Below are 27,960 nucleotides of genomic sequence, written 5' to 3' on the forward strand. Positions count from 1 at the left end.
CCCATTCAGAAGTAGAGAGGCTGTTGAATGCGTCCGCACATACCCATCATCTGGCCGCAGTGGTTGCCAGCCCCTTGCTGCTCTCAGAATACCTGTTGTAGAAGTGAGTCTCCGCTGGGGGTGGTGGAAATACTGGAGGCAGAGCGATATCCTTGGATGTTGGTCCCCCTCCACTTTGCAGACAAAACTCCACCAGAAAACAGTCTTCCATTCTTCACTGGCTGGCAGCCTCTCAGGGGATTTGTATTTGTTTATTGTTTAGCATTTAAAATATTAAATAATTTTGTATCATGTCTTGAACCAGAAAATTATAGGCGTTTGTTGTGAGAGGAAGCAAAAGGTGAAAGGTTTGTTTTCTCTCGTACAAACACACCTGCACACAAATGATGTGTGTAGAGTTCTTTGAAAAAAAAAAAGGTCTATATACATAATGTTTTGCAGCTGTTTTTTGGTTTAACTCTGTTTCATAGCATGACTTGTCAATTTCTGCCAAGAAAGGCAGCTGGAATTTTGATAGCAAATAACTTGAATCTGTAGATCAATTTAGAGACTATTGCCATCCTAACATTATTAAGTCTTCAATTCCATGAACAAAAGATGTCTTTCCATTTATTTAGGTCTTCTTGAATTTCTTTCAGTGGTATTTATAGTTTTAAGTGTACAAATCTTTCCCTTTTTGGGTTAAATTTGTGCTATTCTAAATGGAATTGTTTTCTTAGTTTCATTTTTGGTTTAGCCATTGCTGATGTACTCATCGTTTTTTTTTTTGTTTGTTTTTTTTTTTAGAGTTTGACAAATTTATTGGTATTTTAGTAAAGACAATCATCTTAGTTGTTTCTCTCTCCCATCTTGACTGTAGGTTGATATTTGAGTCAAGAAAATGAAATGTAGGAGAGGGATGTTATTTCAACATAAACATTAAAATGAACAAAAATGGAAAGTTTGCCTACATTAAAGCAAGGTAAATTCATGTATCTTGATATAATTAAATCATGTAAGAACTAATAGTTCTATATACATTTCCATTGTTTTACTTGGGGCTTATTCTAATCTCAAATGCAAGTGAACAAAGTATTAGGAATATATACAGGCTGCTTCTCTGGAGTTATTACTTATTAAAAGAGCTCAGCAAGTAGTTACCACCAATCAAACAGTCTGAAGCTGCCTCCAAATCTAACTTTGTAGTTTTCAAGGAAATCATTATACCATATGTTTCTTCTATGTGTGTCTATGCTTTAAAAGATGTGTTTAACTGTCACATTAAAAAAGAATTCATATACAATACAAAAATACAAAATAAACACAATCCTACAACACATAGATTAACAAAGTATATGTGGTCGAAGATTCCGTAAAATATGTTTAAAGATGCATTTTCTTCATTTTCAGTATCTAAAATGTGCTTTTGAGAGGCCACTGGTTAGCAAGTATACAGTTAAAGTAAACCATATTTTTGTGCTAAATAAGAATTCCTGTTAATAAGTTCAAATCAAATTGGATTTCACAAGTTAGTAACATAAATGCTTTGATAAAGTTACAGAAAGTGCATCTTTCTTATCTTCCATCTTCATACAATGTTGCTCCCCCCCTTTTTTTTTTTGGTGTTTATACCCTTTAAAAAATAAGAACAGCCAAACATTTAACTATTATGTACATTAAAATTTTTGGTGGTGGTTTGTTATTTTAAAAGAAACAGCTTCCTTATGATTTGCCTCAAGATCTGGTGGAAATGCTTACAGGAACTAGCTAATAACAAAAATCAAGAGAAGCACATTCAAAATACTGATTTACTTTGGTAGCAAATGGTTGTTTTTTGAAGACTAATGAAGGTAGACAAGACCCTTAAAATGAAGTGGGCTATTTTAAATACTTAACAGTTTACATAAAATTTAAAAATGTTCTTTCTAAAGAGCTTTAAGCATCTGTATCCACTGATAGCAATGCAATAACTAGTTAATGATGATATGAAACTAAACAAATGCCCATTAGGAAAAAAAAAAAGCTGTATTTTATCTAATTTACTTTCTCAGTCAATAGTCCAGTAACATTTTCCTCCCAATACAATACTCCCTTCTCTATAAGGCTGTTCCTGGGAGCCAGACAAGTTTAGGTTAATAAGGGAGTTAAGTTAGAGAGTAACTGCCTACAGTTTAAATAGACAACTTTTTGCTTCCCTCCTAATGTGCTAATAGTTGTGTCTAAAAAAATATGCAATTCTTAGAAAGGTACCATTTCTGAATTTTTTAGTATCTGTAACCTTTGGAAACTAATCACATGAAACTACAAAATTAGTAGTAGTATATAAAACATAAATTACCTCTAATTTCAAATTCTCATTTATTAGTGTATCACTCAATATTTAAAAAAAGAAAAAGAAAAAAAAGGCGGCTCCAAAGATAGTCTTATACCATTCCTTAAAAAAGGAAACTGTTCCTTTTAACTTTACACCCACCCCACACCCCAATCTCAAAACACATCATTTAATTGTCTTGGTCATGGACATTTCCAAGATGAGATTTTATATTTCGCTCCCATAGCTTCTGGTTATCAGAAAACCCATGCTTTCCTTTATTGAAGGAATTTGGTCCTGCCGATGTTGGTGTATCCCTTCCAATATTCTTCATCCTCATCTTTGCTTCTGGAGGCATTTCCTCTGGTTCACTATCTTCATCTTCATTAAAAGCTGCTGCTACTGAAAGGGTTTTTGGAGCAAGAGTTGGAACCGGTTCTTTAGGCTTACTTGAGCCAAGTTTGATGGATATGGCTGAGGCTTTCTTTGTCGTCTGACTACCTATGGCAAATCCAAACTTGGAGATCTTTGTAGGCTTTGTTGGGAGGTCTGCAGTTTCATCTTCAGCTGATCGCTTCTCAGCGCTGCGACTGGAATTTTCCCCTCCATTACTGGAAGAAACAGTCTTAGTTTTCACAGGTTTTTCTGCTTCTTCTTCAGGTTCTCCGGCGGCTCCAGCTCGCTGCGGCTTCTCAGGCTTCTCCTCTCCCGCCTTCCCGTCCGCCATTTTCCCCGCCGCCTACTCATCGTTTTTAATTATGAAAATAGAACACTTCCATATCTAACTCATTTATCTTAGTTACCTTGATGAATATTTAGGCTTATTTTTAATGTTTTCCTTTCATAAAATAATGCAGTAGTGGCCATTGTGTCTACACTATGCTATTTTCCATACCGTGTTAAAGTGTTTGAAATTGATTCCTAAAGATGAACTTGCTAGGCCAACATTTATTTAGGTTAAAAATTTGGTGTATGGGACCTCCCTGGTGGTCTGGTGGTTAAGAATCTGCCCTCCCATTCAGGGGATGTGGGTTCGAGTCCTGATCGGGGAACTATGATCCCACGTGTGGGGGACAGCGAACTCCCTGTGCTGCGACTGCTGAGTCCGTACCCTGCAGTGAGGAGCCCATGTGCGCCATAGAGGTCGTGTGTGCCGCAAGCAGGACCCAGTGAAGCCAAATACAAAATAACCTGTTCAAAAAAATGGATAGATACCGAGTTGTGTGCCAAAACGCTGTATCACTTACAGTTACCAAGCTTGCAAGCAACTTGTTAGTATCTATTTCCAGGAACCCTCCCCACACCTCGGAGTTATTAATCTTTTAAAATGTATTTGGGGAGCTCCTTCATAGCCTAACAGTTGGGATTCTGGGCTTTCACTGCCATGGCTTGGATTCAGTCTCTGGTTGGGAAACTGATATCCCAAAAGCCCCAAAGCACGGCCAAAAAGTAAATAAAGTGGTGTTAAAATGTATCTTGATCTGATAAGTTATAAATGGTGTATCATTATTTTTATTTGCAATCCTTTGGTTAAAAGAAGATGAGTACCTTTTAATGTTTATTGCTTTTTTTTTAAATAGAAATAGTCTATTGGATGTTTTTTGCCTATTTAAAATTTTTGTCTTTTTTTTCTTAATTATTTGTGGGTTTTAACAAGTATCGTGGTATAATCCATTACCATATATTTTATAGATATATTCTGCCCAGTTTGTTGTTTCTTTTTTACTTGTGTTTATTTTTTCTTTTAGGAATATGACATTTCATTTTATCTATCTGTGCCTTCTTAATGCCCGTTAGTAAAATGTTTTACAGTTTTCTTCACATAAGTTCTATGATTCAGTCCTAATTACCTTAGGTTTTTGTTGCAGTTATGAATTTGATTTTTTCCATTAAACTTTCTTCCTGATCCAATTGATACAATAAAAATGGCATAGATTTTTCTATATTTTTAGAGGATTTGGCCACTTACTCTCTTGTCAGTTCTAATTTTCAGTTGAGCGTCTTGGATATTTTTAGTAGACAGTTTTTTTTTTTTTTTTTTTTGGCAAGTAGCAATAATAATGTTGTTGTTACCAGTAATCATTTTCTTGCCTCTTGATCTCTCTGTGCTTTCTTTTTTGTATTGTATCGCTCAGTCCTGTCAGGTTGGTAACAGGAACATCTCTTATCTCCACCCTGTCCCCACCTCTCACGGGCATGCCCCTGGTGTTTTCAGTCTGGTGTCCTGCTGTTGGTTTCTAATAGGATACCTTTGATTTGTTGAAAGATGTTTCCTCCAATTCTTTAGTCGCTAATAGATCATAATCATAATCAAAAGCAGAAATGAGAGTTAAAGTTTTTATTTCCTTTCCTTCATTTCCGCTTGGTAATTTATGCTGGTGCTGGGGCTTGTTATCTCATTTTTCTTCCCTGGGATTCCCCTCTTCTCAGTGCCCTTTCCTACAGCTACACCTTTATTGTTCATAATTTCTCTTCTCCCATTCCCCAGAACAATCCAAGGCAGCCTCAACTGTTTATTTTACAAATATTTCAGGTGTTTATGATAAGGAAGGCACTTTAATTTTGTAATGGACATTTAGAGTGTTTCAGTTGTGTTAAGATTTCTGGGGTTGGCTGCTGTCAGCATACCCCAGCACCTGACACCTGCCTGTCAAAAGAGCTTTCCGCCAAAGCTGGTCTGACGCACTGACTGTGGTTAGTTCCCTGGGTTTCTGTCTGCCACGTCACGCCTGGGCAGGCCTTGGATCATCAGGCTTTGGCCGCCACATTCTAGCGTCTCTCCCAGCATCCTCCAGCTTCTCCTCTGCCGTCCTTTCCGTGGTGTGCCCTGCAACATCTGTCAGTTATAAACGCATTCCCTTATGTTCTTCATCTCCTCCTTCAGCCTGTAGAGTATGTGTGTGTGTCTACCATTCTAGGGAGGAACAACCACCATCGTACTTGACCAGCAGAGTCTTCAGGCTGCCTTACTGAGTTTCGCTTGAGTCTTGCCACTGGGAGTTTCCTACATTCTGTCTTGACTGACATCCCCATCACTCTTTATTCCACGTGTCTGACCTCTCCTTCCATGAACTTGTGGATGGACGCAGGAATTGCCAAAACCATCTTGATCTCACGTGACTTCTTACGTGATCAAGCCCTAATTGGCAAAGCTCTCTTCTTCACTGCCGTTTGCTGCCACCTCTGTTCTTTTCTCCTTCTTTTTTAAGTTTTTACTTTTTGGCTGCACCTCAAGGCATGTTGAATCCTAGTTCCCTGACCCCTGCAGACTCGTGGCCCCTGCAGTGGAAGCACGGAGTCTTAACCACTGAACCACCGGGAATGTTCCGAGTCCTTTTCTTCTAGCAACTCTTTTTCATCTACTTGGTCAGTACCTCTGCCTGCAGTCCTTGCAGATATGGGGGATCATCAAGATACCTACCTCAGTCTTCCCTCTGCATGCTGCATGGGAATTCTCCTTCATGTGGGTGTTCCCAGACCCGTGTGTGCACCCTGAATTGCCCTGGTGGGCTTCACTTAGCAGACCTGTGCCTGCAGCGTATTTCTGTGTTGATACCCCATCAGGCCCCTGCAGCTCAGCATGTCAGAAGCGATTCAGCTCCTTCTGCACTCACACAGACCTCACAGTATGACCATTAGCTTTGCTGCTCAGCTCAGAAACCTGCAATCTCTGCCCTCGTTATGCCCAAAGCTCTCTCTGCCCCAGTTCATCCTCCCTGTCTTTGCAAAGATGAGCATGTAAAACTGCAGATATATCATTTCACACTCCTCTGTCCTTATCCCTTTCCTGCTTCCATCTCATCTCCTTCTTTTTTCCAAACTTTCAAATCTTTCAATGATTCCCCAACGCTTTAGGATGAAATTCCTAAGTTCTTACGATGCATTGAACTTTTTTAAAGACCATCTCATGAGATAGTCGTATAGACTTCCTAATTCCTAGGATAACCTCTGTCAGTGTGTTCGTTGACTAACCTGCTGGATTTGATTTGCTACTATTTTGAATTTTCTTCTCTTATAAGTGGGATTGGATGAGTTTCTTTAACTTTGCATGTGACTCCTGCCCAGTTTTGTAGTACTGCTACTGCTAAGACACTTCAGTCGTGTCCGACTCTGTGTGACCCCATAGACGGCAGCCCACCAGACTCCCCCGTCCCTGGGATTCTCCAGGCAAGAACACTGGAGTGGGTTGCCATTTCCTTCTCCAAGGCATGAAAGTGAAAAGTGAAAGTGAAAGTGAAGTCGTGTCCACCTCTTAGCGACCCCATGGACTGCAGCCTACCAGGCTCCTCCATCCATGGGACTTTCCAGGCAAGAGTACTAGAGTGGGTTGCTGTTGCCTTCTCCTTTGCTAACTTTTAGAGTGAGTTGGGACTCTTCTACCTCTCAATTGCTAGGAGGTTTATGGATGGAGATATAACTTCTCACAGGGTGGAAAGGAAAAATGCTTTCTTCCGATTTGATGATGATGAAGTGAAGTGAAAGTTACTCAGTCATGTCTGACTCTTTGCGACCCCATGGACTATACAGTCCATGGACTTCTCTAGGCCAGAATACTGGAGTGGGCAGCCTTTCCCTTCTCCAGGGGATCTTCCCAACTCAGGGATCGAACCAGGTCTCCTGCATTGCAGGCAGATTCTTTACTAGCTGAGCCACAAGGGAAGCCCAAGAATACTGGAGTGGGTAGCCTATCTCTTCTCCAGTGGATCTTCTTGACCCAGGAATCAAACCGGGGTCTCCTGCATTGCAGGTGGATTCTTTACTAACTGAACTATCAGGGAAGCCTCTGTGATGATGGTGAGCACAGCGAAGTTACCAACAGGGACAACACTGTTTTGGACCCAGCACTCTAGTGAAGAGACAATCGCGAAGACAGATGAAACACTGCAGACCACGCAAACCCTTTTGCAGCTCACACACCTCCGGACCTTCTGACACTGGCCTTTGTCAGTTTTGATTTGTCCCTTGGTTTGTCCTGCAAGTACTCTTAAAATTAGGAGGGGAAAGGACTATGTTAAAATATACATAGCATAAAACCTACCACTTTAACTGCTTTTTTGGGAGTGGGCCACTCCGTCGGGCTTATGGGATTGAACCTGGGCCACAGCAGAAAAAGTGCCAAGTCCCAACCGCTAGACTGCCAGGGAATTCCCTCAACTGCTTTTAATTGTACAGCTTAGTGGCTTTAGGTGTATTCACAGTGATGTTCAACCATCACCATTATCCATCTCCAGAGCTTTTTCATCAGCCCAAAAGGCATTCTTTAAACAATAACTTTCCATTTCCCCTCCCATCAGCTGCTGCTAACTGCTACTTTTCTTTCTTTCTGTTTTTCTTTAATTGAAGTATTGTTGATGTATGTTAGTGTCAAGGGGTGTGTGTGTGTGTGTGTGTGTGTGTGTGTGCGTGCGCTGGCTCAGTCATGTGATCGGGTGTGCGTGTGTGTGTGTGTGCGTGTGTGTGTGTGCGTGTGTGTGTGTGTGTGTGTTGGCTCAGTCGTGCGATCCCATGGCTTGTAACCTGCCAGGCTCCTCTGTCCATGGGATTTTCCAGGCAAGGATCCCAGAGTGGGTTGCTATTTCCTACTCCAGGGGATCTTCTTGACTCAGGAAGAACCTGCATCTCTTGCATTTCCTGCCTTGGCAAGCGGGTTCTTTACCACTGCCCTCCCCCCACCCCCCACCCCGGGCATGCACAATTCTGCTTTCTGTCTCTGAGAATGTGCTGTTTCTTGGTACTTCCTATACACAGAAGCATGCAATAAGTGTCCTTTTGTGTCTGCTGTATTTCACTTGCCTTAATGTTTGTAGGCGCTCTTGAACACGAGTTCTATCTCAGAATGAGGAGGCGGGCGTGTTTACTGTGTGTGGTTCCCTGTGCCCTACAGTTGAAATTGATTGCGTCAGTGATTCTGCCAGTCACCTGCAGAAGGCAGCATTAGGTGTCACATCACAGAGACATGCATGGAGTTTGAGATGGTAACTTTCTTCGGGCCCATGGCTAGTAACCACGGTGGTGCCATGTTTTGAACCCAGTTTTGTCTGACTCCAAAGCCTATTTATGCTCTGTCTGCCACTTGGATCTCCACCTTTGCTTCGTACCCCACGTCATTCTGGGTTTCTGAAGGTGGAAATTTCTGCCGGGCTTGTCTTGAACTGTGTGGCTTGCACATCTTACTGCGTGTGGTTCACACCTTGTCTACCTCCATCACAGTGACATGAAAGCTTTCTCCTTGAGTTTAGACACAGGATGGCCATCAGGTACTCTGGGTAGTAGTTTTGCTGATAGGTACAGTTCAGTGAATTGGTTTTCCATGAAATGATCTTCAGATATGTAGCACAGTGGAAGCTTCGATTCCCAAGATCATTCTTACAAAGCATCCTGAGCAGAGTTTGGTGGGATTTGGCTAGCTCTGAATGCTTCATAAGTTTGAATCTGAAGAACCTGGGAATCTGTCATTTTAACTTTCACTTTTCCCTTGGTTACAGTAAGATGCTTCCTAAGCCATGGGAACCTGGAGGGTTTCTCCGTGTCCCACTGTTCCCTCATTTGCCATTCAGTTCAGTTCAGTTGCTCAGTCGTGTCCAACTCTTTGCGACCCCATGAATTGCAGCATGCCAGGCCTCCCTGTCTGTCACCAGCTCCCGGAGTTCACTCACACTCACGTTCATCAAGTCAGTGATGCCATCCAGCCATCTCATCCTCTGTCGTCCCCTTCTCCTCCCGCCCCCAACCCCTCCTGGCATCAGAGTCTTTTCCAATGAGTCTACTCTTCGCAAGAGGTAGCCAAAGTATTTGAGTTTCACCTTCAACATCAGTCCTTCCAATGAACACCCAGGACTGATCTCCTTTAGGATGGACTGATTGGATCTCCTTGCAGTCCAAGGGACCCTCAAGAGTCTTCTCCAACACCACAGTTCAAAAGCATCAATTCTTCAGCGCTCAGCTTTCTTCACAGTCCAATTCTCATATCCATACATGACCACTGTAAAAACCATAGCCTTGACTAGATGGACCTTTGTTGGCAGAGTAATGTCTCTGCTTTTTAATATTCTGTCTAGGTTGGTCATAACTTTCCTTCCAAGGAATAAGCGTCTTTTAATGTCATGGCTGCAGTTACCATCTGCACTGATTTTGGAGAAAAATAAAGTCTGACACTGTTTCCAGTTTCCCTTCTATATCCCATGAAGTGATGGGACCAGATGCCATGATCTTCGTTTCCTGAATGTTCAGCTTTAAGCCAACTTTTTCACTCTCCTCTTTCACTTTCATCAAGAGGCTTTTCAGTTCCTCTTCACTTTCTGCCATAAGGGTGGTGTCATCTGCATATCTGAGGTTATTGATATTTCTCCCAGCAATCTTGATTCCAGCTTGTGCTTCTTCCAGCCCAGTGTTTCTCATGATGTACTCTGCATAGAAGTTAAATAAGCAGGGTGACAATATAGAGCCTTGACGTACTCCTTTTCCTATTTGGTGAAGCAAGGGAACGACAGAGGATGAGATGGCTGGATGGCATCACCGACTCGATGGACGTGAGTTTGAGTGAACTCCGGGAGTTGGTGATGGACAGGGAGGCCTGACATGCTGCAGTTCATGGGGTCGCAAAGAGTCGGACACGACTGAGCAACTGAACTGAACTGAAAGCTTCTCGTGGTTGAGGCCGCTTTCACCTTTTGGATGACTGGGCTTCACAGTGGGTGCTAGGCAGGCTCTGGCACTGCACTAAGTGAGTTTTCCAATTGAGAAATAAAGCAGATTGATGGGATTCACTCCGTTATTCAACAAATAAGGTTCTGGGCTATAGCATTCAATAATTGGATACAAATTCTCTTCTTCATGAAGCTCATGTTTCACTTGGGAGAAAGAACCCATAAGCAAGTTAACTGAGTGAATTTTATAGACTACTGGGAAATGGAAAGAGCTGCTTTTTAGAAAAATACTGCCTGCATGGGCCAAGGGCATGTGTACATGCCCACAACGTTCTGTAGGGTGGTCAGAGTGGGCCTGGCTGAGAACATGGCTTTGGGGCAGAGATGTGAGTGGGTGCTGGTATGGGGTGGGTGGCAGCCTTGGGGAATAGCATTTCAGGTAGAGAGAGCATCTGGTGCAGAGAGGGACCCCATCTGGGGCAATGGAGAAGCAGCCAGGAGGCCGGTGAAGGGAGGGAGTGGCTGTCGGAAAGACGAGTTCCTGTGCAGCACTGGGAGGCATAGGCGGGTTCTCAGCGAAGGACTTGGTTAGTGTTTAGATGGACATTCTGGTCGTGTGGTGAGAGTAAAGGAGAGGAGCCAGGATGGGAGGATGCACACCGGGTCAGGTGGCAGTGCTTTTTCTGTCTGTGGTGTTGATTGGAGTGCACAGTTCATGCTGTTTTCATCAGAGTCCCCAAACCCCAGGCTGCTGACCGGTACCACCCTGCAGCCTGTTAGGAACCAGGCCCACGGCAGGGTGCGAATGAGTGAAGCTTCACCCGCCACTCCCCATCACTTGCATTACTGCCTGAACCACCCCACCTTTGGCAAATGTAATGAATTCTTTGGTGATCCCGTCATGGAAGATGATTTCTTCTTCATGGAAGAAGAAATGAAAGATTTCTTCCATGATCCAGAAAGATCTGAGTAGAGTTCTTTTAAATCTAGTAACTGATTTTTTTTCAGCTTTTCTAAAATATACTTTACATAACATTTATCTACTAACTATACAACTCAATTATTTTTTAGTAAGTTTACAGAGTTGTACACCCATCACCACAGTCCAGCATTAGAACTTTTCTCCATCACTCTAAAAGGTCCCTTGTATCCATTTATAGTCAATCCTCATCGTCACCCCCGGCTGTAGGCAACCATTTATCTGTTTTCTGTCTCTGGGGATTTAGCTTTTCTGAGCCTTTCATATAAACGAAATCTTGCAATATGTAGTCTTTCTGTCTGATTTCTTTTATTTAGCATCCTCTTTTCAAGGTTCACGTATGACATAGCATTTATCATTACGTTTGTTCCTCTTTATTGTGGAATGGGAATGGTATTTAACTGTATGGATTACCAGATTTTGTTTGTTTATTCATCAGCTGATGGATATTTGGATTATTGCCACCTTTTGGCTACTAAGAATAATACCTACTTTTTTCCAGAAGTGCAGCCATAGGCAGGCAGATGGTTCTCTGGAGTGAGTACACACGAGAATGATTTTGGTTTGGGGAGCATCTTTATAAATTTTATTTTCTTCCTTTGCCCTTTTGTAAGACTGATGGATTAATGAATATTATTTGAGCCAGGTAATAGCCAAGTGACCTTTCCATTGCCTGTTTCCTTATCTGCGAAGTAAGGATATTTATAGGTGTAGTGGAGAAGGAAATGGCAACTCACTCCAGTGTTCTTGCCTGGAGGATCCCAGTGACGGGGGAGCCTGGTGGGCTGCCGTCTATGGGGTCACACAGAGTCGGACATGACTGAAGTGACTTAGCAGCAGCAGCAGTGCTTGGCACAGGGAATTGTAAGGATTAAGTAAGATAGTGAAGAGAATATGTGCAAGGAAATAGTTAATCTTCCCTATTACCCTGCCTCCCCGACTCACGTTATCTCTGAGGAAGTGGTAGGGCTGAGAGAGACTATGTGAGGACCACCCTGCTTTCAGGAGTGAGTGGTCTTATTGGAGAGAGATGTGGACTGCAGGTGAAGGAGCAGAGGCCAGGTGAACTCCTGGACCAGGCTAGCTGGGTGGGTCTCTCAGAAGAATTAGGACCTTGGCTTGGAGGAGGGGAGCAGGGAGGCTTCTAGGAGAGTCCGGGCAACTGGGAGAGCCATAGGCCTGGCTGGCTGGGGGTGGCTGGAAGAGATGGGTGTGGAGGTCAGCATAGGGGCATATTGGGAGAATTGTAAAAGCCCATGTGGAACACTTGGATCTGTGTTTACTCCCTTGGGCAACCATGAATGTTTTGGTGCCAGATTTCATGTTTATGGCGTGGGTATAGATGAGGGAGGTTGCATATTTAGGGGTCTTTGGCCAGATTAGACCCATGAAATGTTTTTTTTTGGAGGGGATTTCCCAGTTGTTTAAATTCATTCAGACAGTTCAGTCCAGTCGCTGAGTTGTATCTGACTCTTTGCGACCCCATGGACTGCAGCACGCCAGGCTTCCTTGTCCATCACCAACTCCCAGAGCTTACTCAAACTCAAGCCCATTGAGTCCGTGATGCCATCCAACCATCTCATCCTCTTGTCATCTCCTTCTCCTCCTACTTTCAATCTTTCCCAGCATCAGGGTCTTTTCTTGTGAGTCAGTTCTTCGCATCAGGTGACCAAGTATTGGAGTTTCAGCTTCAGCATCAGTCCTTCCAATGAGTATTCAGGACTGATTTCCTTTAGGATGGACTGGCTGGATCTCCTTGCAGTCCAAGGGACTCTCAAGAATGTTCTCCAACACCACAGTTCAAAAGCATCAATTCTTAGGCACTCAGCTTTCATTAGGAGAAGGCAATGGCAACCCACTCCAGTACTCTTGCCTGGAAAATCCCATGGACGGAGGAGCCTGGTGGGCTATAGTCCATGGGGTTGCGAAGAGTCCAACATGACAGTGACTTCACTTTCACTTTTCATTTTCATGCATTGGAAAAGGAAATGGCAGCCCACTCCAGTGTTCTTGCCTGGAGAATCCCAGGGATGGGGGAGCCTGGTGGGCTGCCATCTATGGGGTCACACAGAGTCAGACACGACTGAAGCAACTTAGCAGCAGCAGCAGCAGCAACAGCTTTCATTATAGTCCAGCTCTCACATCCATACGTGACTACTGGAAAAACCATAGCTCTGATTAGATGGACCTTTGTCAGCAAAGAAATGTCTCTGCTTTTTAATATGCTGTTTTGGTTGGTCATAGCTTTTCTTCCAAGGAGCAAGCGTCTTTTAATTTCATGGCTGCAGTCACCATCTGCAGTGATTTTGCAGCCCAAGAAGATAAAGTCTTTCACTGTTTCCACTGTTTCCCCATCTATTTGCCATGAAGTGATAGAGCTGGATGCCATGATCTTCGTTTTCTGAATGTTGAGCTTTAAGCCAGCTTTTTCACTCTCCACTTTCACTTTCATCAAGAGGCTCTTCAGTTCCTCTTCATTTCTGCCATAAGGGTGATGTCATCTGCATATCTGAGATTATTGGTATTTCTTCTGGCAATCTTGATTCCAACTTGTGCTTCATCCAGCCTGGCATTTCTCATCATGTACTCTGTATATAAGTTAAATAAGCAGGGTGACAATATACAGCCTTGACTTACTCCTTTCCTGATTTGGAACCAGTCTGTTGTCCCATGTCTGTTTCTGCCTGTTGCTTCTTAACCTGCATACAGATTTCTGAGGAGGCAGGTCAGGTGGTTTGGTATTCCCATCTCTTGATGAATTTTCCACAGTTTGTTGTGATCTACACAGTCAAAGGCTTTGGTGTAATCAATAAGGCAGAAATAGATGTTTTTCTGGAATTTAATGGATGTTGTCAATTTGATCTCTGGTTCCTCTATCTTTTCTAAATCCAGCTTGAACATCTGGAAGTTCATGGTTCACGTATTGCTTAAGCCTGGCTTGGAGAATTTTGAGCATTACTTTACTACCGTGTGAGATGAGTGCAATTGTGACGGTAGTTTGAGCATTCTTTGGCATTGCCCTTCTTTGGGATTGGAATGAAAACTGACCTTTTCCAGTCCTGTGGCCACTGCTGTGTTTCCAAATTTGCCGGCATATTGAGTGCAGCACTTTCACAGCATCATCTTTCAGGATTTGAAATAGCTCAACTGGCATTCCATCACCGCCACTAGCTTTGTTCATAGTGATGCTTCCTAAGGCCCACTTGACTTCTCATTCCAGGATGTCTGGCTCTAGATGAGTGATCACACCATGGTGGTTATCTGGGTCATGAAGATCTTTTTTGTATACTTTTTGTGTGTATTCTTGTCACCTCTTCTTAATATCTTCTGCTTCAGTTAGGTCTATACCATTTCTGTCCTTTATTGATCCCATCTTTGCATGAAATGTTCCCTTGGTGTCTCTTGCATTGATCACTAAGGAAGGCTTTCTTATCTCTCCTTGCTATGCTTTGGAACTCTGCATTCAAATGGGTATTATCTCCTTTGCCTTTAGCTTTTCTTCTTTTCTCAGCTATTTGTAAGGCCTCCTCAAACAACCATTTTGCCTTTTAGCATTTCTTTTTCTTGGGGATGGTCTTGATCCCCCAAATTTAAAATTCTTTTCCCCATTCACACAGCACTTGCTCAGTAGCCTCCTATAGTTGGTGGCTACTGATTTGGACAGTATAGATCTTGACAGAAAATTCCTTTCACTGCTGAAGGTTTTATTGGGCTGGTCCAGATTTTTAAACAAAGGTTACTGACTGCCTCAAACTGTGTTCATCCCTGGTCCCCGGCCTCACTGGGCCTATTAATGCTCTTGTGTAAAATGAAGTGCTTTTGGATGATCTGAAATTTCTTTCTTTCTTTTAAACTGTTTATTTGTTTGGCTGCACCAGGTCTTAGTTGCAGCACGTGGGTCTAGTTCCTTGACCAGGAATTGAAGCTGCCTCCCCTGCATTGGCAGCATGGAGTCTTAGCCACTCCTCCACTAGGGAGGTCCCTGAAGTTTCTGCCTAATGGTAAGACCCCAGTATGTGGGCAACAACAGCAACAAGCCTATCACTTCATTAGTCCCATTAATCTAATATCAATTATTTATATTTTGTGCTCAAACACTGTCTCTGGAGGCCATTCCAGAAGAGGGATTTAAATTGTAGGCTGCTCAGTGGCATCTGGTTGGCATGGGTGTCCCAGGACTCCCTGGGTGGTGCTTTGAAGGACAGCAAGTTTGGATGAATAATTCTCCAGTGTCACATGAATACACGGGGTCGTTGACTTTTATCAATCTATTCTTGGGTATATGTGTTGTGCTCTTATTCTTGGAATTGAAAATGATCGCATTGTAAGAGTTCTGTTAATTTCCTCCTTATTTAATAAGGTTGCAGTTGTAGAGTCTTAAAATAACACCACCACCAACAAAAAATGCATAGAGTGAGCATCCTGGAGCCCCTTAGGGCACCTAGCACATTAAGGTAAAAATAATGCTGGGGGCTTCCTTGATGGTCCAGTGATTAGGTCACCTTGCTTCCACTGCAGGGGGCGCAGGTTGTATCCCTGGTTGAGGAACTAAGATCCTGCAAGCCACATGGTGTGGCAAAAAAAAAAAAAGTGGGCATTAAGTGTACAGTGTGTGTTTTTTCGGAGAACTCATCCTAAGGAAGTAACGTGTTGAAGTGTGTATTCATCGAAGTGTTGATTAAAATAATGACTGTCGGTAGGGGCTTGGCGGATTGGTCCAGTGATCCTGATGCCTGTATACAACAGGATATCATCCAGCCACTGAAGGTGGGGTTGTAGATCACTATGTATTGATTTGGGGCTAATTCCATGGCATATGAACCCATTTATATAAAATTTATAGTACACACACGTGCGTATGTGTGCGTGCAAGATGTCTTGAGGGATAGTCGTCAGAATATTGGTACTTAGGAGCTTCCCTGGTGGTCCAGCGGTTAAGACTCTATGCTTCCACTGTAGGGGCCTTGGGTTTGATCCCTGGTCAAACTTAATATCCTGCATGCCTCATGGTGTGGCTAAAAGAAAAAGAAGAGGACTGTTGACAGTTGGGTAATGAGATGTCCTAAGGAGGTAACGTGTTGAAATGTGTGTTTATTTAGGCGCCTCACTTTCTTCTTTGGGGTTACACCCTGACCCCCGCCCCGCCCCGCGCCCCTCCCCCCTCCCTGCTGGCACTGTTCCTGTCTTTCCTCAGAGGGCTGTGCTTTGTTGTTTTTGTTTTTTTGAAAGTGTTGCTCTCGAGACTTCCCTGGTGGTCCAGTGGTTAAAAATCCACCTGCCAATTTAGGCAAGACAGGTTCGATCCCTGGTCTGGAAAGATCCCACACACCATGGAGTGACTAAGCCTGTGGACCACAGCTACTGAGCCTGCCCTGCACTCTAAAGCCCTGAGTCACAACCACTGAGCCCACGGGCCACACTTGTTGAAGCCCTTGCGCCCTAGAGCATGCACGGCACAGCAGGAGAAGCCGCTGCAACTAGAGAATAGGCCCTGAAAAGACCCAGCTCTCACAGCCAGAAGTTAAGAGAAAAAAGTGCTGCTCTCATAAAGAAGGGGACAGACACTTACTGAGTGCCTACAGCATGTCAGGCATGTTGCTAAAGCCTTTAACCCTCCTGTGCACTCTTTGAGGTAAACATAGGATTATTCTGACTTCATGAATGAAGCATGTGAGGTCTGGAGATTGAGCATCTCTGTTGGACAGTAGATGTGGTACAGTAGGGATTCACACCCAGGTCTGTGTTCACAACGCCCTTGGACTTTTTCCTGTTTGGGGCATTATCAGAGCATCAGACATGTTTGGGTCTGAGACCAGCTCTATCTCTGGCATTGGCAGAGGTCTTCAGCTAGCTAGAGAAAGACAAAGAAGACTAAAAAATGGGGTTTTGTGATATTGTGATTATGCTGTAGTGAGATTGACCTCGATCAAGTCAGGAGGCTTTTCTTTTTTAGTTCAATTACTGTGGACTTTATTACCTTAGGTAAGTCTCTTTACCTCTTTTAAAATTTTCCTTATTTTCAAAATAAGGGTAATATGTTCCACACCTCAGGTTATTTTGAGATTATTCAGATTCATCCAAAAGTACCTTAAAAACCATAAAGTACAATATGAGTGCAATATAATTCTGTTACTCCAGCTAATCCAGCCTTCCATGACTCAGGAAGTGACCTGTTCTTCCTTGTCTCTTATGGACATTTTTTTTTTTTAAGGAAAAAAATGAAAGTATTTCTTTCTCTATCATTAAGCAGATGTCATTGTGGAGAGAGAACTGTGGTAGATTGCATTTTGGGGCTTTGACTTGTAGTTTGTAAGTAAGTAAGGTATTTGGACAAGAGCTCCCTTGTCACAGACTTACATGTAGGTTGAGTGGTCCAGGTCACTCCCACTTTTCTAGTTTTAGAAACCTTAAAAATAATTGGAACTGTATATAGAAAGTGCACAGTGTACAAAGGCACAGTTTAATGAGTTGTCCTGAAGCTAACAGCTGTTCGATTGCTCCTCAGGACAAGAATTAGAGTATTGCCAGCACTCCCCAAAGTTACCACTCTCCTAACACTTGTGGCATCACTTTCTTGCGTTTCTTTTTAGTTTTATCATCTAAATATGCACCTTAAAATTAGAGTTTATGTTTGTATGTATTCGGCATCTGGCCTTTTCACTCACTGTTGGATATATCTGTATTGTTGAGGGTAGCTTTGATCCATTTATTTTGATTGTTTATTGTTCTTCCTAGTATGAAAACCACAACGTTCACATTCTTCAGTAGATGGGCATCTGGATTTCTAGTTTTTGGCTGTTATGGATGGGGCTGCTCTGAGCATTTTTGTGCATTTCACCTGTTGTACCTGTGCGTGCATTTCTGTTGGGCATATGCCTGGCAGAAGGGGGAGAAGGGGACGACAGGGGATGAAATGTTTGAATGGCATCACTGACTGAATGGACATGAGTTTGAGTAAACTCCGGGAGTTGGTGATGGGCAGGGAAGCCTGGTGTGCTGCAGTCAATGGGGTCGCAAAGGGTCAGACACGCCTGAGTGACTGAACTGAGCTAATGCCTAGCAGTGAGGTAGCTGCATATGTACCTTCGCATTTGGGAGCTCTATGCCAAGATGTCGGAGAAAGCAATGGCACCCCACTCCAGTACTCTTGCTTGGAGAATCCCATGGGCGGAGGAGCCTGGTGGGCTGCTGTCTCTGGGGTCGCACAGTTGGACACGACTGAAGCGACTTAGCAGCAGCAGCAGCATGCCAAGATGTTTTCTGAAGTGTTGGTTGTAGCAGGTTATATTCCTCCCAGCACGTGTGAGAGGTTCCGTGGTAACACGTTCTTGTCCATACTTGGTCTGTGGGTCTTTAATTTTAGCCATGCAGGGAGTATGTAGTAGTCTCATTATATTTTATTTGGTTGGCCAAAAAGTTCATTTGTGATTTTGCATAAGATCTTACAGAAAAACCAAAATGAACTTTTTGGCCAGTCCAGTAACTTGTGTTTCTCTGACAAGTAATCGGGGTTGGACAACTTTTCATATGTTTGTGAACAGCGATATCTTTTGTGAAGGGCCTGTTCAAATATTTTGCCCATTTTTCTACTGGATTGTCTATTGATTGGGCTTGTAGATGATCTCTATGTATCCCAGAATCAAGCCTGTTGTTGTTTATTTGTCTTATTAATATTGTTTTCCAATACGTCATGGCTTGCCTTTTACTTTCTTAGGATAGTTCAGTGCACCATGGTCCCTGATTTTAATGTCCTGTGCATGGGTTTCTCTTTTAATGGTCTATTGTCTATTGTGTCCTGATATTTCCCCATCTGGGGATCATGAAGCTGTTTTCTGATGTCACTTTTTGAAAGCTTTATTGTGATGTTTTCCACACTTAAATCTGTAACCAGGAGTTCATTTTTATGTGTGGGTTGAGATAGAAGTCAGTCGCTTTTTTATTGCGGATGGATGTTCAGTTGACGCCGGGTTCTCAGCCCAGTGTAATGCCTACTTAGTCATAAAGAAAGGGCCCATCTATGCCCAAGTCTGTGTCTGTCTTCTTTTCTGTAGTAGATCTTGATTTTCCGTGGGAGTGAGTTTTACCATCTTATGTCCTGCCCTTTGCATTTCCACATAGATTTTGGAATCAGCTTGTGAACTTCCTAAAGATAAATTACAGTTGGGATTTTGAGTGAAATTTTGTATGTAGATCAATTTGGGAAAAATGGAAATTTTGCAATATTGAGTATTCCAACCTGTAATTTCTCCCTCCATTTATTTTAGTCATTTTAATTTTTTTTATTATTCTGTGGCTTTGGGAGTAGAGAATTATCTTGGCTAGATTTATTCTTAGGTGTTAATTTTTATGCAGTTAAAAATGAAAGCTTGAAAAATTTCCTTTATGAGTTATTAGTATAGAAAAGTAGTTGATTTTTTTTTCCCTTTTTGGTATATTGACTTTGTATTAATCAGTCTTGCTAAACTCAAGTATACCTGTAGTATACCTGTAGATCTTCATTTTCTACTTATAATTTGACAATTTTGCTTCCCTGTGAGTTCATTTTTTCCCTTGCCATAAAACTTGAGTGAGGACCTTAGATACAATATTGAAAAGAAGATGCAGAATGGACTTTTTTGTCCTGTTCCCCATATCAAAGCGAAAGCTTTCAGTATTTCATCAATTATGATGTTCAGTTTGACCCTTGGATTAAAATCTGGCTATTTCTACCATTCAGCTGTTGGGAATAATGCTGCTCAGAATGTGAATGTTCAAGTATTTATTGGAATCCTTGTTTTTATTTATTTGGGGTTTATACCTAGAAGTGGAATTGCTGGATCACTTGGTAATTCTGTGTTTAATTTTGGGGAGAGCTTCCATACCACTTTGCACAGCGACTGTACCAACTGTACATTCCTACCAACAGTGAGTGCACAGAGTCCCAGTTGCCCCACATCCTCACCAACACTTGTTTTCTGTTTCTTGCTTCTGTATTTTGGGGGATACTAGTGACCCAGATGGGTGTCAGCTCTTGCTTCTGGTCTCCTCGTGCTGACCTCTTCTTTTGAATCCATTGAAACTTACGTTAATTCTGTTTTCTCTATGCTTAGTCTCTTACCTACTGTTTTGAATTTTCCATCCGTTTGTTTCTCTGGGCTTCATTCTGGAATTTTTCTGCAGACTTACTTTCCTGTTTAATTCCCTCTTCATCTATATCTAGTGTGTTTTTAAGTCCATCCGTCCAGTGCTTAATTTTGGACATTGCATTGTTTGGTTCTTTTAAAAATTTGTGTCACTTTTCAAAAGTAATCACCTCTCCCCTTAATTTTAATCTTAAGAATTTTGTCTTCTTATACATAGTAAGAATTATTCTGCTCCTAATTATTCTCACATGGATCTTCATTTCGGCAAGTTTTCGTTTATAGTTGTCCTGCGTGCCTGATTATCTTTGGTTGTGCTTTGGACATTGTGTTTGAGAATTTTTTATAGAAGTAAATTGAGGACTAAACTAGAATTATGTTCTCTCCATCCAGAAATGATTTGTGCTTTTATCTTCCAGGGGTTTTAGGGCACCAGCAATCTAATAAAATCATTTCTATCTTCTGTCAGGGATTGGTATTTTTCTAGGTCACCCAGTTTCTTGAAAATCGGTCTGCAGTACATCTGGAGGCTGTTTTATTTCCAGTTCACTCTCCAAATGTATAGCATTTGGATTTCCAACCCAGAGTGTAGGGGGTTGTTTGAGGTCTCTGGAATGTATGTTCTAGATCCAAGTGGTTATCACAAGTAATTCTCAAGTGTCTTGTTGCCCCTTTCCAGTGTATAAACAGCCCTGGAGCAAAGGTAGGCCGTTTACTGCAGGCTTCTCTCTCTGGATTTTAGCTCTCTTACGTTTTGTGACCTGGTGGTTTTTCTGTGCCTTCTTAGTTCGCCAGTGTTTCCAAGTGGATGTACTTCTATGTGAAATTCTGCATTTGTAGTTGTTTTTAGCATGAGGGGTGGCCTGAGTTAGTCAGCCATTATTACCTCCTTTTAAAAGTTATAGGATAAAGGAACTGTTAGCCCTTGAACACATCTGTTCCAGACTAATTAGTAAAAAACTAGTTAGTGAAGTAGGGGTTTATTATCACTTACCATGAATCCAGTATCATGCTGTGCATTAGGGAAGTTTCAAGGAAATACCAGGCATGGTATTCCATATATTCAAGGACGTTTAGCTGGGGACACAAATATAGACTTAGAATTAGATGGAATATGGGAGGAGACAAGGGTCATGCAGGACTGCTAGTTTAGTGAAGACTGTGGATAGAGTGCGGGGTGTGGGCTGACCCTCTCTCCGCCTGGCCATCTTCCCATGGTGGGCACAGTGCCCTGGCACTCCCTGCTGTACATTGCAGCTCTTCTTGTGCTCCTGCACTGTATCTAAGACGCGTCTGAGGCCCTTCTGGAGCTGCCTCCCCTGCCCCCTCCCAAGTCCTCAGGCTCCAGCTGTTCCACTCTTCCTACCTTCGCACCTCACTCTTCTCTCTGCTGGGAGGTTTTCTCTTCCTTTGGTGTGAGGCCAGTTCTTGACAGCTTATTGGCCTTGTGCAGTGCAGCCCCTCCTGAAAATCTCCCCTGCCAGCCCAGGGCCTCTCCCCAGGAATCCTAGGCGTGGCCTCCACTGATCTGAATCAGTACTTTGGCCCCTGCACTGGCAGTGACCATGATTTGGGGCTAACAGCTATCATGTGGGTCATCTGGCCCTTTGCATGCACCAAGCACTATTTCAAGCACTTTATGTACACACAGTGACCTTCGCTGTAGCTATTACTGTGTCCCCATTTAACAGATCAGAAAACTGAGGCACAGAGAGGCTTCACAGCTCCTAATTAGAGTTGTCTTCTGGGCAATGACTTTATTCATTTCTCCCTTTCTTCAGCAGGGAAATAGGAATGTAGAAGGGCCTGAACTGTGAAGATAAACATTTGTGGGTTGCCTCTCCTTTCCTGCCCCCACTGGGGCCGTGACTAAGGGTGAAGTAGACAAGTGTGTGTGGGGGGATTTGTGCCTGGGACTGTGCTCTGCCCTCTCCATCCCAGTTCCCTGGGGCTTGCTGCATCCATCAGCCTTGTCTTCCGGAGCAGTCTCTGGACGCCCCCAGTCTGTTTGGGTGGGGATTTTGGGGAACGTTGCTGCCTAGGATTTAGTCAGGCCTGCTCTGGTCAGACCTGGCAGTAAACCTCCATCCTGGAAAAGTTTAAAGTTTGTTTTCCCAGTTCCACAAGTGGGTGAACTGACATGGGCTATCATATTTGAAAAGACCATAGCCCTCTTACATCACAGTCTTGTGGGAATTCTGAAGGGATGTGGTGAGAACTGAAGCCCGTTATTAATATTTCTGTAATGAATAGCACCCCCCCCTCCAACCAGTGGTACACCAGACACATGCTTAGGATTTCATCAGGGAAAACCCAGTTCCTAATAATTGAGAGTTTGCTCTTTTTTTGAAAGATAAACTTAAATTTTTAGGACAGTTTTGGATTTACAGAAAAATTGCAAAGGTAGTAGAGTCCCCAATGTATCTATCCCACATTGAGCCTCCCCATCATATATCATTGTCTAACACTAGTATGGTGTATTTGTTGAGATTAATAAAGCAATATTGATAGGTTGTGATTAACTGAAGTCCATAGTTTATTCGGGTCTTTTAAAATTTTATCTAATGTCCTTTATCTATTCTAGGCTTCCATCTAGGATTGTTGTTTTAGTTGCTAAGTCATGTACAACTCTTTTGTGACCTCCTGGACTGTAGCCCACCATGGGATTTACCGGGCAAGAAGACTGAAGTGGGTTGCCATTTCCTCCTCCAGGGAATCTTCTCAACCCAGAGATCTAACCTGCATCTCTTGCATTGGCAGGCATGACCTAGGAAGCTCACACTCTATTTAACTGTCTCCTAGCTTCTCTTGGCAGTGACAAGGAAGAAGGAAATTTGACTTTCCTTCTTTTTGCTGACTTTGATGGTTTTGAGATGTATTGGTAAGATATTTTGTAGGCTGTCCTTCTATGGGAATCTGATATTGTTATTAGACTGGGCTTGTGGGTCTTCAGGCTAAGGATCACAGACCTAAAGCCCCGGTTTATCACATACCAAGCATACACACCTCCAACCTGATTTATGGCTGTTGATGTTGACCTTGATGATCTGGCTGAGGTACCAATATCCTTTGTCAAGCTTTTCCCATTGTACCTTTACTCCCCCTACTCTTTAGCTACTCCCCCTACTCTTTAGGGCTTTGGAAGGAAATGAATGTGTGATTCCTCATCTTCTGTAGCTCATAAATGAAGTCATTAAAGTGGTTTTTTTTTTTTTTTACTGTTTTAGGCTTTAAAAAAAACCTGTCACAAAACAATGCTCTCTTTATACAAAAATTTAAAAATTATGCCCTTTTAATATCTTCAAGTCACCAATCCCTTACAAGGACAGTATATGTATTGTGGTTATTATTGGGCAAATTTTGATTCCTTTGTTTTGAACCAGTGACTTTAAAGCTGAATAGCAAAGCCTGCTGTTTTTACTTTTTCTGGTCGCAAAACCTTGGAAGGGCAGGCAGATGCAAGGACTCAGTATATCATTCATTATCCGGCGTATCTTCAGGATAATTAGAATTACCGCAGTTTTGTTCGTTGGTTCTGCATAAACACCAGATCGTGCCCCAGATCATTTCTGAACTATGTTTAATAAAGTTGCACAATGCAAAAGTGCTTCCTACTGAGCGACTACACACACACAGATCTCTCGTTTTAATGATAGAGCGAGGTGGCAAGGGCGAGTGTGGAGGGGGCTGTTAAGAATCACGTTATCTGTGTAATTGTAAAAGAGAACACAAGTGAAAGTGAAAGTGAAGTCGCTCAGTCGTGTCCGACTCTTTGCGACCCCATGTTCTGTAGCCTACCAGGCTCCTCCGTCCACGGGATTTTCCGGGCAAGAGTACTGGACGGGGGTGCCACGCCAGAGGATCTTCCTGACCCAGGGATCGAACCAGTGTCTCCCGCACGGTAGGCAGACGCTTTACCGTCAGAGGCACCAGAAGTCACAGTAGGGTACCTGTGTTCTTTCACAATTAGGTGCGAGCAGGTGCCCGGCGCAGGTGTTACTTTTGCTCAGTGGTGTCCGACTCTTTGTAATTCCACAGACTGTATGTAGTCTGCTAGGCTCTTTTGTTCACGGGATTCTCAAGGTGAAGAGTACTGGAGGCTCTTCTTTCCCCAATCCCGGCGCCAGAAGGAGACAAAGAAACGGACGGTAGGGGCTTAATGTAGTTTTTCTTGGGAAAGCGTGTGGGTTGTGAAAACTCAGAACTCTGTTCTGTCAGCTTGAAGCGCCACCTAGTTGTTTTTAACCAGCATAGCATTGGCTTATTTATACTTTAAGAAGCTGTTTTTGTAACAAACAAATCGTGGAAAAAGAGATTTTTCTTTTTTCCAAAAATTGCACCGTGATAAAGCTGAGCTTTAGCCGGTGCGGGCGTGTTGCATAGGCGTTAGCAGTACTGTCCTCACTAAACGCTCATCGGACAGTAGCGCAACCCCAAGAAAAGGATGGTTGGAGCAGCCTTCGAGCGAGGCGCGAGTAGCAGGCGCCAACACTGAGTAGGCTTGTGGCGACTAATTCACCAGTGCCGCCGCAGCCGCCCGGCAGCCGGTGAACCTCCGCTGATCACGGCTTCCGAAGCTCGCCACCAAAACTTCGTTTTCGGAGGCTCGGAAGGTCGCAAAGAGGCAGTTCAGTGGTACCCAGAAGGCCACGCGCCGGCCGCGAGCTGATTTGCATACGCGCGCCCTTACGGGGCGGGGCCTTGGCGGGAGCTCCCGCCCTCCTGGGCTGGCGCTCGGAGCCGGTTCACGGCGTCTGTGTTTGAGTAGCGTCTCGCCGAAGACTCTCGTGTTAGCTCTGTAAACCGCCCTTTCGGACAATAGCGGCCCTCTTCCTGATACCCACGTTCACCCTCGGGTCGGCGCTCGCTTGGGCTCCCAGGCTGTGTCTGAGCCAGAGATGCGGGGGCGTGCCTGCAGCAGGCGGGCGAGGGCGCCAAGCCCCGCATGGGCCGCTGACGAGAGCCTGCTGTTTATCGTTGCAGGTGGTTCTCCTGGGCATGGACATCCTGTCCGCGCTGGTCACCCGGCTGCAGGATCGGTTCAAGGCGCAGATCGGTACAGGTGAGCTCTCTCCTCCTCCCATCTCGGCCTTCACTGTGTCTCCCCAAACCCTGCACTTGGCTGTACCCACCCCATAGCCAGCCCTCGTTCAGCCCCCCACCTTTTCTTTCTAGCCCCCCTCTCCCCGGCTCGCCCCTACCTTCTCCTGCATGTGTAGATGCTGCACCGCTGCCCTTGCTCCCCTCGTGGGCACACCTGGATCTGCCACCTCCGCGCTCCTGCTGGCATCCTCCTGGCCCCCTTTCCATACCTTTCTGCTGTCTTTTTCTATCTTCCTGTTCTAGTACTAGCTATTACTTTTATTTTTTATGCCAATTAGCCATCATGCTGTGGTGCCAACCAAACCCTGTTTGCCTCTGACCCTTGTCTTGGAGAGGCATTGCCTTTTCTCTTTCAGAGTCTTACAGATCCGACGCAGCTGTATTTTTAAACAGTTTATTGTTACTATGACCGTTTTCACTTTGGTTGTCAGTGTCATTTCAAGTGTGGTAAATGATCACTTTTATTTTGAAGGGAAAATAGTGTCAGAATAATTAAATAAAAATAACATCAGGTTTCAAAGGTTAAGAGACGATTTTATTCCCAACCTCTGGGCATTCATAATAACAAAACAAGCCCTAACCCTTTCCTTTTAGCATTTCTCGTTACAACAGGTACACATATATTTGTGCATTTCTGTTAACTTTCTGGTCAATGTGCATGTTTAGATAAAGCCATGAGCTCTTCCCACTCTGCCATAAACTGTGTATCTGCAAATAAAAATCCCTCTTTCTTTCATTAATTTGATTACATAATACCAAATTAGATGAATTGTTCAGGATTATTTTCTGTAAAAGAAATTTCTAATAGACTTTTAGAAGAAGCAAAGTGAGTTGACCTCTGACATCCAAGTGCCCTTGGAACAGCAGCGATAGCCCACCCAAGCTGTGGGGAGGAAGGGCAGGCAGAGAGCTGCATTCTGTCTGATGAGCATGCAGAGATGTTATGTAAAATGAAAAGCAGACCCAGCCTTAAGTGTCTGTTCTTCCACCCCCGAGCAGATGCACTGGGGCCTCTCTCTCTTATCTGGATTTCCTTTTGTGTTGACTCTTTCCTGCCTAGGTCTTTCATCGACATCCATTTTAATAACATTCTAGCAGCTTAAAAACACATTGGGAACTTCCCAGAGGAAGGTGGCATAAGGAAGAAGACAGATAGTGTGCCCATGCAAAGATTTTAGCAAATTCTCATAGTAGCTCCCGTGAATTTGAGCAGGAGGAGATTTATAGGGGTTGGTGCTTGATGTGCATCATAGAGCGATGTGCATCATTTAGGTCAGGATTTTGAGATATCTTGTTAATTGAAATACCCGCAGTTGGTGACTTCGGGCCACCAGAGTAGGTTTTCATTTGATCAAGTTACATTTTAATTTCTAGTGCTGCCGAGTTTAATAGACAGACTGGGAGATGCTAAAGACTCTGTGAGGGAGCAAGACCAGGCCCTGCTGCTGAAGATCATGGATCAGGCTGCTAATCCCCAGGTGAGACTGGGGTGTTCCTGCAAAGTGTGCATGGGTTTCAGAGAAAAAAAATTTATGGTGTTTCATCTGGCCCCACTTTCCCCCCGTAGGATATTTACAGAGGGTGTACCTTTGAATAAATTAGTGAACTTAACATGGGTATGGAGTGCTTGGTTTAATTTCTTAGACTCAAGCTCATTTATGTAATTGACTCTTTGTGTCTCTGAAAAGATGCAGCTGTGATGTCAGGGCCATCAGCAGCCTGGCTGCAGCCCTGGCCCATGTCTGCTGGTGAGCTGGGCTGCTGGGACGGACAGCCAGGGATACAGCTCTGTCTTACCTGTCCAGCTGACCATTGTTGGGGGGTGGGGCAGGGGGAGACGGTTTTAGGAGAAACTTTCCCAGGGAAGGTAAAACCTAGAATAGTCTGGGAAGCAGAGCAGGTTAGAGGATGGGGTGGGCACAGCTCTTCAGGCCAAGAGAGTAGCCTGAGTAGGTGACCTTTGGTAAGTCACCCAGCCTCTTCTGCTTCATTTTCCTCACCCAGTAACTGAGGACAGTCCCACCTCTTTTTCAGGGTTGTCCGGAAAATTAAATGCAATTACATAAAGGAATGTGTTTTGAAAGATTTTAGCTTGGTATAGAAACCTATGTTACCATTTTCCAAAAAGCTCCGCAGAGGGCTAGCGGAGGCGGGGAGGGATATGGCACCTGTTGTGAGGTCTCTGCCCTGGGGGTCCATGGCTTGGATGGGCTGCAGCAGCCTCCTCCTCTTTTCTCCCCACCTTACCTCTGCCGTCTGTAGTACGTGTGGGACCGGATGCTTGGCGGCTTCAAGCACAAGAACTTTCGCACCCGGGAAGGCACTTGTCTCTGCCTTGTGGCCACCCTCAACAGGTAAGTCTGGGTGGGGCCTGAGGGCTTCCTTGGCCAAGCTTTTGTATTTGTAACTTTTAACTTTGAAATCATCATATATTTATAGGAAGATGTAGAGAAGTGTCCTGGGAGGTGCCTCGCACCCACCCGCTGTCTTTCGAGTCTGTAGTGCAGGGTCCAGACCAGGAAGTCAGTATTGATATGAGCTTGTTCAGGTTCCTCCAGTGACACACGTGTGTTCTGTGTGTGCCCAACTCTGTCACAAGTGCACCTCCAGACAACTTGCTGCCACGTTCACAGGCAGACCTGTGCCTCACCCCAGGCACTCTCACATTGCTGTTCTAGCCAGTCCCCAACCTCTGCCAGCCAGTCACCTGTTCTCCAGCTCTGAGATTTTATTAAGAACGTTATATGAATGAAATCACACAGAATGTGACCCTTTGAGATCAACTGTTTGTTTTCCTCACAGCATAATTCCCTTGAGATTGCC

The 27,960-nt window shown here is 43.8% G+C and overlaps 1 protein-coding gene and 1 pseudogene across 1 annotated transcript in view; one reads left to right on the forward strand and one right to left on the reverse strand.

Moving 5' to 3' along the window:
- The window catches only part of CLASP1 (cytoplasmic linker associated protein 1), a 276,810-nt gene that overhangs the window by 72,645 nt on the left and 176,205 nt on the right, over window positions 1–27,960 (forward strand). Inside the window, 3 exon segments of the mRNA XM_018061634.1 lie at window positions 25,018–25,096; window positions 26,512–26,615; window positions 27,400–27,491. Of these exon segments, the coding sequence (XP_017917123.1) occupies window positions 25,018–25,096; window positions 26,512–26,615; window positions 27,400–27,491 (275 nt within the window).
- Window positions 2,319–3,023, reverse strand: LOC108637898 (annotated as a pseudogene).

The sequence above is a fragment of the Capra hircus genome, chromosome 2 (assembly GCF_001704415.2).
Source record: "Capra hircus breed San Clemente chromosome 2, ASM170441v1, whole genome shotgun sequence".
Classification (NCBI taxonomy): Eukaryota; Metazoa; Chordata; class Mammalia; order Artiodactyla; family Bovidae; genus Capra; species Capra hircus.